Raw genomic sequence first — 15,214 nt, 5'->3', positions numbered from 1 at the left:
TGGCAGCTGGTGAGAGACAGCAGAGACGTCTGGGAGGCAGAAGTTTCCATGCAGTCGCTTCTGTAGACAATAACCATCCAGAAAAACTGTCCTCGGCACAGTTAACGGACGGCAACGGCATCAATTCAGAAGAAAATGTAAGTCATTTTGTCGCAGTTACTAGGTTTGCTAGACTGGTGTCTGATTTGAACAGTTTAAACATCTGTTAGCTTCCTCCAAACAAAGATATTTCTCCTCCATATGTTTTTTTCCTAAAAACACAACCCTAAATGACTTAAAATGTGCCTTATTTGCGTTGAATTTCATGAATATTCATCTGGAGTTGTTGCTCATTCTCTCTCTTTTTTTTTTTTTTGTTTCCTCGTTAACAGCTGACCTGCAACTGCAAAGAGGACAAAAATGCCTGCTCTCTCTGCACCCACTGATATTGGCAGCTCACCCCCTTCTCCAGTGGACAGCAGCCCCAGGAGGCTGTCCTGGGGCAAACTGGTGCAAAGACTGACTGATTTCAGCACACCTGCAAACAGCAGCATGGACGTGGGATGCACTGGCAGCCGGAGTGATCTGTCAGACTCAGGTAAATGGTGTTGCAAACACGTATAATAATCATTTTTGGAACTGAATTTGGTTCTCCTCTTAATGCACGATCGCAGTGCTGATCCACTCTTGTCTTTTCAACAGGCTCAGTCATCTCTGGTGATCTGTCTCCCTCCTATGAAGACCTGTTTTACAATCCCATGGAGGAGACCATCCTGAAAGAAGTAGTGAGCCTTATTGCAAGAAGCCTAAGAGACGCCAAAGACTCAGACTGCGCCTTACGATGTACCAAACTGCTAATTCCCGAGAAACTTCTGGAGCACATCGGACAGGAGCTCCTTCATCTGGCAGCTAGCGAGCCCTGTGGTCTAAGAGGGGCTCTCATTGACCTTTGTGTAGAGCAGGGAGCTGTCTGTGAGAGTATGGGACAGCTATCCGTGGACCCCTACCTTGTCCCCACCTTTCAACTGACTCTGGTGTTGAGATTAGAGTCTGATGGGCTGTGGCCCAAAATACAAGGACTTTTTAGCTCAAAGTCCCCATCCACTCCAGTAGTGAGACAAGCTATTAAACTTAGTACTGGTTTTCGCGTGATTAAAAAGAAACTTTATTGTTCAGAGGAACTGCTCATTGAGGAATGTTGAGATAGCAAGGGCCTGCCCAGTTAATCTCACAGAAGGGCCTTATTATTACTGTATGCGTAATGCCTTCTGAAGTGTAAGGATGGCACAATGTCGTCGGTTGTTCCTACTGTGAGGGAGTTAAAGCTTTTGGTACCTACAGCAGGTGTTGCTTTGAACACTGGCTCCTCATCGACATTGAGATTTTCAACCCACAAATATGTAACCATCATGCTATATCTAGTAAATAGGCATTTTTGCAAGTATTAAAGTGCGTACCTCAGTTTCTATTGAAACCACATGATGGCAGCTAGCTATATGGTTATAGTCAATGAAAACCATTGTGTTCTTTGTTTCTATACAAGGCAAATAACTGAATTGTACTCAAGTTTTTAATCTCTGTTAATTGTGGTAAGGTGTCCTTCAGCTTTTAAATCAAATGTATCATTGTCACCAATAGGGACCCTAGTGACACCTTGAATCCAAGAACAAAGACCAAGCAGGACTTGCCTTGTGCAGTATATGTGTAAGCTGTGGCTAACATTTCAAATGTAACTTGATCCTGCATCCATGTTGACCTTTGTCATGCTTTCGACTCTATTTATTTGATATTCAAATACTCATAACATTGCACTGTTTTTGTACTTTCATGATCGCAAATAAATTATTTTTTTAACAACCCTGCTGTTTTTATTTCATGTGTTATCAGATCCATCAGTAGTTTTATCTCCCAGTTCCTACATTAATAACATAAACCTCATAAGTAAGAAGCATATAATATCAAGTGACACATACAATGAATGTGCAAATATTTAGAAATTACTTCATCACTAAAATCCTTGCAGTGAGGAAGAATGTTCAGCTATACTGTCTTATTGACAGTTGAGCATCTGCGAAGAACAGCTGAGAACATTTGTGGTGAAGGAACATGACGTAGCAGTTCCTGCCAGGCACATGTTGCACGTCTGCTACAGCGTGAACGTGTGCTGGGCCATGTTTCCAGTTCAACCCTCTCAGTCAGCCATCTGGCAATTCTTCTGTGCCAGAATGTGCTGACTGAACATTTAGTTTCACTTGTGCCGTTATGAGCCACGAGTCAATCGCTACACTTTTTCTTTTTCAAGCATCCATATTTATTTTCATCTGGGAGTAAAAACATGGTGGAAAAAGTGAGCACGATCCGCATTGGTTTGATTGGACTGATCATCTATTTTTCAAATAAATAATACACAGAATAAACAGCCAACTTTAAACTTAAAAAATGTGACAGACTATTTTCCAACAGATGGGACATGACCTAAACTGCAACTGCTTAAACTAATAAAGTATTTCTGATCATCTGATTCTAAAGCCCCACTCTTTGGGGAGGCACATCTCTCATTGTCTTGGCATATATTCCGAAGTGCCATCAAGTTATATGATATAAATCTATCCTTAATACAATTAAGGGAGGCAAAGTGTAAAGGGACATTTCCTGATACTCTATCCCATCTCTCTCTCTCTCTCACACACACACACACACACACGCACACGCACACAACAGAAGAAGACAAATCTCAGTGTTCATGCGTCTGACAAACCTTGGACATAAGTGTGTGTATTCATTAGAGGTTTCACATTATTCCTGCATAGTTTCAGAATGTGCATTCGACCTCAAAATTGGCAAATCTCCCTCAAGCTCATCTGAATGCACATGAAAGAGGAAGCACTTGCTTTGATATTGAATTGACTGCTACATACATTACATCCATAGAACACTATCTAACCTTACTCCATTCTGCATTCTCGCAAAAACCATAATGTGACCTCTGCCAGCATCCAATTTTAAGTGGCTTTTTCATCATTTCATGACATTATATTAACATTACATTTAAACTTTAGGTTTTAATTCAGCGTTTCAACTAGTTCCGGTGGTCAATTTGATGCAGATAGGTGCTGGTTTGTTTGTGTTGCTAGTTGGGCCATCTTCAGTTTCCGGATTCTTAAAGCTCATTTATTTACAGCCAGGAATCTTTTGTGTGAATTCTGGAAACTCTGGAGAAAACAAAACAAATACAATGTATGAAAAAACAAACAAACATGCTAGTAGCCACATAATATATGTTCAGAAGTGAAAGAATACTGACAGTCTTGAGAACTTGCTTTGAAATATGGAAGCAGCTTCAACCATGTAATGAGGCTGTGATCTCGGACAGCTTGGCGCAGCTCGGTGTGCGAGCCCTCTGTGCTCTTTGGTACAGGTCAGTGTCTCCAAAATAGCGAGCTCTGTATAGCATGCCCTCTTCTACAGGAAGAAAAACAGACACAATTCAGGAACCATATATGAAGGCTGGCAAAAATCCAAGCATGTTTTTCATAATTTGCTCAAAACTGATTGTCACAGAACCAACAGTCAATTTCGAGGGTTAAATAAATGAACAAGCATCTTTTCCTTTCCTTGCAAACATACTTTGTTGTTTCTCCTTCCAGCAATTGTTGCGAAGGTTAGAAATATAATCATCCTCCACCGTCCGCTCCAAATTTTTCAGATTCATCCCTGCAAACTCTTTGGAAAACTGCTCCCCCACATAATATGGCACCTTCAGGTTCTCAGTTAGCCTCTTCTGGGTGTAACCCGCTGACCTGTGAAAGGATATGACTAAGCGTGGGAAACACATCATGTGACCGACAGTGACAAGGGCGACAGATCTGGCACCGACTGTCTGTGTTAACACGACTCATATCTGATAATGGCTCACATACAGGCCAGAAGCTCCAGCGGTGTATCTGAAAAACAAAGGCAGACAACATGGAGCCAGAAAAAGATTATAACTCTTGTTAATTGAAAATAACTGAAGCGGCATCAAAAGAATCAAACAAGAAACTGAAAAGTCAGTTCAGCGGATCAGTCATTCAACGTGCTGAGAAAGCAAATGCATCAGATTTTTACTTGTTATTCAATAAATCAGTGACTTGTTACTTGTTAGCTTGTGTACAAACTGCATGAAAATCTGACAATTAACCATCATGGCACAAACCTGTGTTGGATTATGCTGGTTTTTATGTAACGTGAAGATAATCTTTTGTCTAAATCCTTTGCGAATTTTGCAGAAAAACAGTCAGTTGTGTCATTTAATAACATCCCTCTTAGGCAGGCTTTTTAGCACAGGGATCAACACTCACGGCCTGAAGCTGAGGCTGTAGGGGGGGCTGTTGACCATGATCTGACTGAGAGCTGACACAATAACCAGGATAAGGATGGGCATGACCTGCACGAAGAGAGCCAGACCACCCTGCAAAGAAAACATCACAAATGGCCCGTTCAGAGACATTCATCAGCACTTTGCCTGTTTTAAAAATGTATGAAAGAAACCTGAAGGTTTGTAAAGTGGATCACAAAAGGTAAAATTACACACAACTCAATGTTTCCCCCTGCTGTTGAACAGGAACACTACATTGAGTGAATGTCAGCAGTCTGCAGGATCTTAACAGCGACAACAAACTCACATCTCGCTGTCTCTCTCGTCTCTCTCGCCTCTCTCGCCTCTGATTACGCATCCGCCCATTAGTGTAAATATTAGCATTACCTACATTAACACAGCACAAGTGGCAATTAATTTACAGATCATAACCAGAATAATCTGGTATGATAATGACAAACAGTGGCACTAACTTGATGGGTAACCTCCTCCAAAGAACATATTAAAGAGGTCCTCGGGTGATATATCTGGCTCGAAGTTCCCATTGTCTGGACCTTGTCTTGATGGATGTCTCCTCTCCTCTTCACACTGATCATACTTCTTTCTTTTAGTGGCATTACTCAGAACAGCATACGCATTCCCAATAGCTTTAGGAAGGGAAAGTTAAAAGTCAGATTACATTCAAGGCTTACAAATAGCATCTAATTAGGCTTTTTTTGTATTATCATCAACACCACGGATGAGGCAATGTTCATTACCTTTGAATGCCTCTGTGGCACCTGGAGCACGATTCTTGTCTGGATGGAATTTCAGGGCCAGCTTTCTATACGATCTTTTCAGTTCATCCTCAGGGGCGTCTTTTTGGACCCCGAGAATTTCATAGAAGTCTTTGCATTGTTTTATCCTGTGCAAAAAACATGTGACTCTCAATGTCCGGTTGAAGAGAGCAGATGAGTAATCTATTTTTTCAGGTAGTACCAGAGTCGCGGGCTCACCTCTTCACTGCTTCTAGCTGATCTGCAGAGTAGGACTTAGAGGTTTCTGAAGGCTTCTCCTCAGGTCTTGTGTAGTCACTGGGGGTCTGTCTCTGTCGAGGCCCCGAGGTCCCGCCAAACTCTGAGTGGCTGCCTGGTCTGGGTGTAAATCCATTCTTTGCAATTAGTTCCAGCAGCACTAAAAACAATACAAAGGGACATGAGACATAATTTCTGCCATAGTTAGTTATATCGTAGATCCAGTGAACTGACGAGCTGGTAAAAAGTCTCCTGTATCAGTAAAGGTTTGAAACAATCAATACTTTAGAAAAGTATATTCTAATCTTTGCATGCTTTCAGTAGATATGTAGAAATAAGAATATTTTGAAACGTGACAAGAATGGCAGGCCTGTCTCACCAGCATATTTCATTTATATTGGTATACTGTGACACATTTGACCTTTCTGCAGCATTTTAACTTTGTGTATGGCTCTTGTTCATGCTGTGATTTCAGGAACATTTGAATGCATTGTTCAGCTCTTCAGTAAACAGACTGGTAACATGCTCAGGGATGTGTGTGTGTGTCTCTCTCTTGCTCTGGAGTTGACTGACTTTCTATGTTTAGCTGGCCTGGGCCTTTCAGCCACCGATAGCACCGACAGCTACGCTGCTCTCTGCTTTATGTCGAGGGGGTGTGGACGCATTTCATAGATGAGCACTAACAACCACAGGGGGCAGTTTCATCGGTGTTGATCGGGCAACATTATGTCATGCAGTGGCCGGTATGGTGCACCGGAGCTGGCGAGCCACCGAAGGCCTCACAGGCTGCAGAGCTCATCCGGGATGCAGGTGATGCTGCAGGTGATGGTGTTAAAAATGATGATGAGGATGCATACCTACCCCCCCTCTCTCTCCTTTTTTTTTTTTAAACTCCAGCACGGCCATTTTAACTCACCCTTGGCCTTTTCCGTCGGGAAAAGTCTCTGCGCCTTCTCCAGGAACCTCTGCGCCTTCTCCGGCTGCTCGTTGGTCAGCGCCGCGGTGGCGATGTCGATGCAGCGCTCCGCCTCGTCCCTGTTCACCTCCATCGCGGAGCGGCTAACTGGACCAGAAGTAAATAGAGGCGCCCGCTGATGCCGTCATGTGGATGCTGCAGACGGTGTCAGCCGCTGACATAAATGTATCAGCCGTGAGATCAGCTCCCGCTGCTCTGCCGGGTGTGAGTGGATGTTTTTTTTTTTGCGCCGCCTGTCTTTTGCACCAGATGGAGACAAAGCACCGCTTTTCAAAATGTAGGTCATTAAGGTGGGAGGCCGCGGACCTTCGTTATGTTTTGGACTTGAGAGGTCAATCTGCAGCTGCCATTCAACCTCAGTTCATTTCACTGACAGATTATGAGAAAGATTTGGACATGCACCTATAGGAGCAATCCCCTCCGACTGTAAGAGACGAACGATGACTGTTTAATTCAAATGGTTACTGTCTAGTGGTTATTTGGTTTTGGTTTTGGTTTTTTGGTGCATGTTTGTGCTTTTTATGCCTCCTTTTAGGCTGTGTTTTTTTTTTTTTTTTTTTTTTTTTTGTATCTTTCCAGCCATTTTTCTGTCTCTGTTTAGTCGTTTGAAATATTTCCCACAAAATACATGTCAGTCATTTTAAAAAGAGGCTTGAAACACGTAGCCAGCTGACTTGGGTAGTCCTTGGGCAGCGGGACTGTGTCCAGTTCAGTTTTCCATTCATGGCTCGTGACTCGTCATGATATCAACACAACGTTAGTTGCATGCAAAAGTTTGAATACTTTTTATTTTTTGGGTAAAAAGAAGTGAATATGACTCCTGCATTAAACGGACATTCAAGTCCAGCCTCTCTTCAAACATTACTGCTGGGAAACTTTTTCATTCATGTCCAAATCAACATAAATTGACAGTGCATGTGTCTTGTGCCTTGTCAGTAGTAAACCCCAGGTGTCAGATATCACAGCTTTTTCCCCACATTGCACTCTTCCTTCAGATAAGTTGAAAGTCTCATATTTCTAGTCTGTATTTCACTCTCTATAAGTTCTGTGTCTGCCCTTTCTGTCCCTACTCAAGATATACCCACAGATTTTCTGTGATGCTCAAGTCAGGGGACTGCTGGGACTGCTCCAAAAGCTTCAGCTGGTCTTTGTTAGTTAGATTCTGAGACAATTGGATTATTGTGCTGTTGTTGGAACCAATCTCTTGCCACAATACCACATACTACCAGTGCTGTCAACATCTTTTTAATTATTTATTTGTTTTTCGTTTTTTTTTTTTATAGAATTGAAATAAAAATTAACAGCACACTAACAGCTCACTAACGTGTCGAAGTGACCGTATAACTGGGTTAGGATGACGTGACAGAGCAAGGTGAAGGTCCAGCTGCAAGTACACGGTTTGTGCCAACTTTAAATCTGACTTTTTACAATTATTTTATTTCATCGCCGTAATTTCCTACTAACCTAATCTAATCTAATCAAGCCGCACCCCGAAATGGAAGTGTTGGGCTATATTTCTTTTTTTTTTTTATTATTATTATTTTATATGATCCCTGTACATTTCTACTAATCTGATCAAATCTAATCTACTCCATAACATGTCTGGACGGCAGCATCTGCTCTGCCGGGGTCGGTGGATAGACATCTGGACGGAGAATGAATAAAAGGTGAACAGCAGATAAGCAGGCAGCCAATCAGAAGCAGAGGCCGAGTCTCGAGCTGAGCGCTGATTGGTCGGTCCGCACCTCTAAATTCCAGCTCCCATTGATACGCTCGCTGCAGAGCTGCTGACTGTCGCTCGTCCCTCTCCGGGCTTCTGTACTTTTGGGGCACTCGTCTTCGTCTCTTATCCGGCCTGACATCCATCTCGGAGCTTCCGTCTTGTATTGTTTTTTTTTTTTCCTTTTTTTCTTGGAGGGGGTGAGTTATTTATCTGACCTCTCTCTTTTTGTCTTTGAACCCCCCCCCCCACACACACACACACACCACCACCAACACCACCACCACCACCCCCCCTCGCTCCCCACAGGTGAAATTCAGTGTTACGCAACGCGGCGCTAGAAGTCAGCATCATCGTTGCACGAGCTAGCCGAGCTAACGGGGGTAGCAACACGCATTATCACCGAGCGAGCAGGGCTGCTGTTTTAGCTTCTTCCTATTCACGCCCAGCTGTTCCTATTGTGTCATTCTTTATTTTTTCCATTTTTTTCATTTTTTTTTTGCCCGACCCAATTTTTCCACCACCCCCCCACACCCTTCCATGCTCCCCGCTCAGAGCATCGCCCAAACCGCAGCCACGATGACGGAGGCGGAGGCGTTGGAGAAGCAGCAGCAGCAGCAGCAGCAGCAGCAGCACCAGCACCAGAAGTCCGGCTCCGGCGGCGTCGACGACGCGTTTGACCACACGTACAAAGAGAAAGAGGGCCCCAAACCCCCCGTGGTCATCGTTTGGAAAAATGTCGTGCTGATGACTCTGTTGCACTTAGGAGCTCTGTACGGCGTGTTCCTCCTCCCGTCAGCATCTCCTCTGACCTTGCTTTGGTGTAAGTAAAGCTTTATTTATTTATTTATTTATTTATTTATTTACTTCGTTTCTTTCAGAATCATGGCTGTTATGTCAGCAGCCCGCCCCACTTGATCACCTCTGCACAGTGCATGCTTGCAGGGGGGAGAGAAAAAGTGGTTTCATGTGTGCATGATCCTGCATGCAGAGGGATATAGACGAGGCATATATCTTCAGAGATTATTTTTTTTTATCACTGCATGCCAACGGTGTAGCACGTTTGTGAGCAAAACAACTTGTACCCAAGAATCGCATTAGGTAACAATGTAATGGAGCTGCCAGTCAATACAGATTTAATCAGCAACACATTTGATCTTCAGTCAATCATAAGAGATATTTATAAAGCTAAAGTACCAAACCTTTGTTCTCACTGTCCGGTCTTTCAGTGTATGGCTTTTTATTTTTTCCTTATTGTTGATTAGACAAAGACATTTTAAGACTTCAAATTGGGCTGCTGGAAATAATTATGGGCATTTTTTTTTTTTTTTAAGACAGTGCAACTCTTAACTTAGTCTGCAAGTAATTCTAAACCACAGCTTAGACCTCTGGGTAGCTTTTTAATGCATCTGAGGTGATGGAACTGTGCCGTCAAAGTTCATGAAAATGACCTGCTTTGATCACGGTTTGAAGGGAAGAGGCTAGCACAGACAAGTTCATAAAGCAGATTTTGAACATTGTCAATTAGAACTCGTGCACAGAAAAGCTAGGGTGGTAATTTAGTTTTGGGAGGAAGAACATTTTCACTCTAAACAGCACTGGCCTTTTAAACCACAGAGTAGTGCACAAAGGATGCAGTGCATTCATAGCTTCTGCTCCAAATCTATTTTTTTTTTAGGCATTTGTAAGCCTCAATATGATATAACAAAGGAGAGTGACAAGAAATAGGACAGAGAGGGAGAAGTCAAACTGGAGACTTTCTGGCTCATTGCAGTTGCACCCATGTGGCACCGGCCCTGACTACTCAACATTCAGGTCACCCTGTGCATTAATATTTTCTGCTTTTAGAAAAAAACATTTTCAGATGTAAGTGCGATGGTCTCCTTGAACTAAACAGTGTGATGTCTCAGACGACTGAAGTGGCACTTGTTGCTGGATCACCAAACCAGCCCGAACTGTGACTGCAGAAGAAAATGCCTGATGCAAATGCTTCGCAGTGTGCTGCACAATAAAATGCTCATGACAGAAATAGATGAGTGAAATGTGGTCAGACTCATTTGTTGATCCATTTCTCCCCACAGCACTACTTTGTTTTGTGATGAGTGCTTTGGGAGTGACTGCAGGAGCTCACCGCCTGTGGAGTCACAGATCCTACAAGGCGTCATTACCTCTAAGGATCTTCCTTGGTGTTGCTAACTCCATGGCATTTCAGGTACCTAAAAATGACACAAGCTCACACTTAATGTTGGGATAATAGCAGCTCTCATAAGTGTGTAAATGCTATGTTTTGTGTTCAGTGTATGCAATCTTTATCTTCGCTTCCACCCACAGAATGATATCTTTGAATGGGCTCGAGACCACAGGGTCCACCACAAATATTCTGAGACGGACGCAGACCCTCACAATGCTGTCCGAGGCTTCTTTTTTTCCCACATTGGCTGGCTGCTGGTGCGCAAGCACCCTGATGTCATTGAGAAAGGACGCAAGCTGGAACTCAATGACCTCCGAGCTGACAAAGTTGTAATGTTTCAAAGGAAGTAAGTAGCTTCATTCAGTGATTAATGATGATTGAATTCGTCCATCTGCTTAATATGAGCCTGGAAACAGCACTGTGGTTCTTAATTTCATTACCCGAAAAAGCATCACATGCATCTACCTGAGATTATCCAACACTGGTACAATTGTGTCTGCAGTGCAGGTTCTATTTGTAATTCAGGTTTAACAAGGTGCAAGTCACATGGCATTCGCACAGAGATTTTACTTCAGTCAGAGTTCAATGAAAACTATGTGCTGTGTTGGAAAGTGAGTGATCCCATGTGTGCCAAGCACACATTGTATAGAGTAAACAGCAAGTTTAATTTTTTTTTCTGCTCTCTACCCACTTTGTCTCCACGACAGGTATTACAAGCCATCTGTGCTGCTAATGTGCTTCTTCGTCCCCATGTTCGTGCCTTGGTACCTGTGGGGGGAGACCCTGTGGGTGGCGTACTACGTCCCGGCTCTGCTGAGGTACACCTTGGTGCTGAATGCCACCTGGCTGGTCAACAGCGCTGCTCACATGTGGGGGAACAGGCCCTATGACAAGACCATCAATCCCAGGGAGAACAAGTTTGTCACATTCAGTGCTATAGGTATGGAGATCCTGTGAATACATGCTCTAATTGTTATGGAAGAAAAGACCAAAATAGCTGCAGGGTCGATGGTGTGAAGTACTGTGCATGTTGATTCATGTACATTTTTGAGTTGTAATTAAATCCTCCCAAGGAAATGTTTGCATGTTGTACAAGAAGTAAAGTGTAAAATATTAGGAATACAACACTGGTGAGTTAGAATTGTATAAATATGCTGCAGTGCCACCTTGAGATGCAATCCCATCATATATTGAGTATATTTCACAGTTTATACTGAAATCTGCTTCCAACATTTTTCTCGCCCCTGGATTCATGAGTTAATGCTATATATACCAAATTAATCAGTGCTGATTAATGTTAAACAACTTTTTCATTCATATTAAAACATTTTATGGACCAAATTATGCTAAAAATTGTATAAACACGTAAAAGTGAATGAGCTAATTTGTTATTGTATTTCTTTATTTATTTCTAAAAGACATTTGTGAGCAACAAAAGTTCACAATGGAAAAAAAGAAGAGAACAACAGCACACTCTCACAGTGGAGAGGCTAGAAGCAGAGACAATGAAATGATTGTCAAAATAGTCAGCAGATATTTCACTGTTCATTGATTGCAGCTCTGAAGCTCTTATTTATTCCAAATGCTAATGTCTGATTCTCGCTTTATCCACCTCCACTTCCATTAGCCAGTCAGACTCACTGGTACACTGGCCAAGGACACAGTGTATGTTCCCAGCTCATTCCAATGAAAAGTGCTCATCAGGCGCCTTTAACTTTAGACCTCAGTGACATTTGCTCTGGACAGTGTTAGCTAATTTCTCATGCAACATTAACAGTGCAAGAACAATTCACCAACAGACTTTCTTTATTCCCAATTGACCCTGATGGCTTAAATTGTGATTTTAAAAAAAAAAAAAAAAAAAAAAGTTTTTGTGTTGCTGAGAAAAAAAGTGTCACGTGATCCTGTAGTTCAAAAGCAGCCAAATTTAAACCAAAGTCACACCGCTCCTGCTTATGAAAGTGTGTTTTGTTTGAATGTAAACCTGCTTTCTGCCTCTTCTCATCCATCCAACACACCATGATTTCAGTCTGAATTGGAATGAAGAATAAAGGGCTTAAATTTCCATCATATATCACAGATATTTGTTAAGTAGTTGGCTGAGGCGCTGCTTTAATTAAAAAGAAAAAAGGTGTGACCTTAGGTGGATTTAATCAACATGCACTAAACGGATCACTCCTTAAACTCAGTGGTTAGTTTAGCCCGTGCTTGTTTTTGGTATGACCTGGCTCATTTCTGTTTCCTGTGCCATACAGGTGAGGGATTTCACAACTACCACCACACGTTCCCCTATGACTATGCAACCAGCGAGTTTGGCTGCAAATTGAACCTTACCACTTGTTTCATCGACTTCATGTGCTTCTTGGGCCTGGCCAAGGACCGCAAGAAAGTGTCCCATGAGCTGGTACTGTCCCGAATACAGCGCACTGGAGACGGCAGCCACCGGAGTGGCTAAAAGTGTTGGGTCATTGTCAGATTCGAGGCAAAACAGCTGAAAGGAAGAAGCTTAACAGTCCTTGACAACTATACATTTTTCATCCCCTGAGGATGACTGTCAGCTTCATGAGGGCCTTGACCACATTTTGCTTGTTTTTGTGGTTTTTGTAGCTGTAACTAAACAAATTGTTCAAGATGGATTAAAAAAAAAAAAAAAATCAAATTTTTGCTATGCTCTTGGCCTTGGTTTCTATTGTTCAGTCCGGCCAAGGTCCTGCAAAGATGTTTTAGATTTGAAGTAGATATATTTTGAAATTCAACTTCATTCTCTGCTGTTTTGCCACTTTGGTGTGCATTTATTTCATGCAAGATCAGTCATGTAGCCGATCATTTTTCTGTAAGTATTACTCAATTATTAATCATAATAGACAGGAAGTGGAGCACTGAAGTATGAGGTAATGATAAAACTGATAAGGCATGATGCTGATGGGAGTATGTTGCCTTTTATTGCAGTTTACAGCAGGTTTTTACAGTTCTGATATAAACTATGTTGTGGAGCACTTAGATGTCTAAAAGGAGAAACAAAGGTTGAGCGTTTGAGTATGTTAGGTTTGCTAAAAAAATGTTGCTGGCTTTAATGAAACGTGGCACATGATGGAAGAGTGAGGGGAACCCAGACCTTCTTGTAACTTGACTATGCTGACAACCAGCAAACCAAAATTGCACAGAAACCCAGTAGTGCATTGTGTTTCTGAATATAACTTGGTTGTCTTCTGCATAAAAAAAAAAGACTTAATAATTTAGTCTTTAACGATTTGATGGAGCTTTTTCAAGACAATATAAGGGACATATTTGTCATTAGGTTAAAACTGCCATTTAATGTTAACAGCAAATGATAAAAGTAATTTTATCTCAGAGCCTCTTTTGTGTTTCTGAGGAATATATCACAGTGCCAAGAGCGTGCCAACTGTCAGCATATTTATAATCATCTCTATGGTCCACTAGAGCACAGCAAGTCAATATTGCTTCTTCACTTAACGTCATCGGTTGTTAAATATTGTGGCATCAGTGGCTTTTGCTTCCTCTTGAGATTTTGGTTCCACATGTCCCTCCTTTTGTCCTGAAGCATCAGCAGCTGAGGTGTCATTGGTCATCTTAGCCGCCTGTCATGTGACAGTTCTGGTGTTTCAAAACAACCTGCCAACCATTGCATGACAATAATGTGATTGGTGTTGTAGTGAGGTGTGTTTATTTTATTTTCATTTTAATTTTTTTTTTTAATTTTATTTTTTTTGAGGGGGGGTGACTCTAATGGCAGCATCTGCTTCTATTTTTGTAACGTACTGTGGAGCTGCATCGCTTTTGGATCATCAGAACTGTTGCTGTGGTGATTTCTGAGACGGGGTCTGGTTTCCTTTTGATACCCTACTAAGCTGATTGTCGTTGCAAAATTCAGGTGCAGCGATGTTTATGTTCATCTTCAAGTCTGGTGTGCGGAATAACCTTATTTATGTACGTATTTATTTCTTTTTTTTTTTTTTTTCCCTCTCTTTTGTTTTTTCTTTTTTTGAGATGTATTGACTTAAAAATATTGCTCTAACCTGAATGAGTTTCTGCATTCCTAGATTTGGTAGACTATCTGGTAAAAAAAAAAATACATAAAATTGGAGCACCTGTTTATTTATTTTTTTCCCCGCCAAGAGTCAGGATACAACCTAATGCCTTATGACTTGCATCCATTCCTGATATTCTTCATGTTAAGACAAAAAGGCTCGAGCACCACAAAACAAATCTGAACATGGTCCATGTTTACATGCTGAAGCACCAGGTTGAACATTGCTTTGATTTTGAAACCACGAGCATTTAGTTAAGGCAAAAGGTCACGTGGCAACATTTAAGTACTATAAAATATATAGTATATATATATATATATATAACTAGAGTATATAGAGGTTCATTTTTAGAGAATCGAAAACTCAGCACCTGGTGCAGGCGTTTAATCACAAAGCTTAATGTGCAAAATATGGCTGCGGATGGATGTGCCAACTATTTGACCCATCACAGCATCTTCAAACTTTCGAGCAAAGGTGCTGTCATGAGGAAGGTTAGAGCATTATCAGAGCACATACCAAACCTGACGATAGATATTACAAGCCATGCAAACAACTCCCGCTGTCCAGAGTGTACAAATCAACATTTTCCTAAAGACATTGAGGATCAAAGGGTTGTCAGTTTGAATGATAATGTCAAATCCTAACTCTGTTCAATTCTGAAATAAAATTCACAATATTTTCAATACACTGGTAATTCACTTAAGCGTTGCTGCTCTCCTTTGTTCTTATCTCATTCACTATGTCAGTGTCTGTACTCGACACTTTATCTTTGTACTATCTGTCTGTTATCTATACTGGTTTTCATATCTGCTGCTGAGGATCCAGCTTCACATGCTGCACCAAAAGATGTGAAACGTGAAGCATTTAATCTTGATTCAGTAAAGAACAAGGCCAAAAGTCATCTGAATAAGATGACATCATTTAACAGC

General features: G+C 41.7%; 3 protein-coding genes across 5 annotated transcripts; 2 read left to right on the top strand and 1 right to left on the bottom strand.

The window, feature by feature from the left end:
• On the top strand, positions 1 to 1,837 carry ddit4 (DNA-damage-inducible transcript 4). Its single transcript, XM_029527965.1, has 3 exons — positions 1 to 137; positions 372 to 577; positions 682 to 1,837. Exons 2-3 carry the CDS (start codon positions 400 to 402, stop codon positions 1,179 to 1,181), a joined length of 678 nt encoding a protein of 225 aa, XP_029383825.1. The 5' UTR covers positions 1 to 137; positions 372 to 399; the 3' UTR covers positions 1,182 to 1,837.
• Positions 1,838 to 2,283: 446 nt separating this feature from the next.
• Positions 2,284 to 6,398, bottom strand: dnajb12b (DnaJ heat shock protein family (Hsp40) member B12b). 2 transcript variants are annotated; one of them, XM_029527816.1, is made up of 10 exons: positions 6,266 to 6,398; positions 5,332 to 5,509; positions 5,095 to 5,240; positions 4,810 to 4,983; positions 4,644 to 4,723; positions 4,320 to 4,429; positions 3,900 to 3,923; positions 3,607 to 3,779; positions 3,284 to 3,441; positions 2,284 to 3,191 (listed from the first exon to the last, which is right to left on the bottom strand). In XM_029527816.1, the coding sequence occupies exons 1-9, from the start codon at positions 6,396 to 6,398 to the stop codon at positions 3,320 to 3,322; spliced, it is 1,140 nt and encodes a 379-aa protein (XP_029383676.1). In that variant the 3' UTR covers positions 2,284 to 3,191; positions 3,284 to 3,319. The 2 variants fall into 2 exon arrangements, with proteins under 2 accessions (XP_029383676.1, XP_029383677.1); XM_029527817.1 differs by lacking the exon at positions 3,900 to 3,923.
• A 1,832-nt stretch (positions 6,399 to 8,230) lies between these two features.
• On the top strand, positions 8,231 to 14,970 carry scd (stearoyl-CoA desaturase (delta-9-desaturase)). Of its 2 annotated transcripts, XM_029527947.1 has the most exons (6): positions 8,231 to 8,245; positions 8,601 to 8,868; positions 10,127 to 10,257; positions 10,377 to 10,582; positions 10,944 to 11,176; positions 12,492 to 14,970. In XM_029527947.1, exons 2-6 carry the CDS (start codon positions 8,625 to 8,627, stop codon positions 12,689 to 12,691), a joined length of 1,014 nt encoding a protein of 337 aa, XP_029383807.1. In that variant the 5' UTR covers positions 8,231 to 8,245; positions 8,601 to 8,624; the 3' UTR covers positions 12,692 to 14,970. The 2 variants fall into 2 exon arrangements, with proteins under 2 accessions (XP_029383807.1, XP_029383806.1); XM_029527946.1 differs by lacking the exon at positions 8,231 to 8,245 and having other exon boundaries at positions 8,260 to 8,868.
• Positions 14,971 to 15,214: the final 244 nt, after the last annotated feature.

The sequence above is a fragment of the Echeneis naucrates genome, chromosome 19 (assembly GCF_900963305.1).
Source record: "Echeneis naucrates chromosome 19, fEcheNa1.1, whole genome shotgun sequence".
Taxonomy (NCBI): Eukaryota; Metazoa; Chordata; class Actinopteri; order Carangiformes; family Echeneidae; genus Echeneis; species Echeneis naucrates.
The sequence above is the reverse complement of the archived record's forward strand: the minus strand, read 5'-3'. Positions and strand labels throughout refer to the sequence as shown.

Excerpts from the sequence above, each read along its gene's own strand:
- ddit4 (XM_029527965.1), top strand. The coding sequence starts at position 400 with ATGCCTGCTCTCTCTGCACCCACTGATATTGGCAGCTCACCCCCTTCT. Across the intron at positions 578-681 it reads GAGTGATCTGTCAGACTCAG|GCTCAGTCATCTCTGGTGAT; the intron begins GTAAATGGTGTT and ends TCTTTTCAACAG.
- dnajb12b (XM_029527816.1), bottom strand. The coding sequence starts at position 6,398 with ATGGAGGTGAACAGGGACGAGGCGGAGCGCTGCATCGACATCGCCACC. Across the intron at positions 5,510-6,265 it reads CCCGACGGAAAAGGCCAAGG|TGCTGCTGGAACTAATTGCA; the intron begins GTGAGTTAAAAT and ends TATTGTTTTTAG. Across the intron at positions 3,442-3,606 it reads CTGGAAGGAGAAACAACAAA|AAGAGGGCATGCTATACAGA; the intron begins GTATGTTTGCAA and ends TTCTTCCTGTAG.
- scd (XM_029527946.1), top strand. The coding sequence starts at position 8,586 with ATGCTCCCCGCTCAGAGCATCGCCCAAACCGCAGCCACGATGACGGAG. Across the intron at positions 8,869-10,126 it reads TCCTCTGACCTTGCTTTGGT|CACTACTTTGTTTTGTGATG; the intron begins GTAAGTAAAGCT and ends TTCTCCCCACAG. Across the intron at positions 10,583-10,943 it reads GTTGTAATGTTTCAAAGGAA|GTATTACAAGCCATCTGTGC; the intron begins GTAAGTAGCTTC and ends TCTCCACGACAG.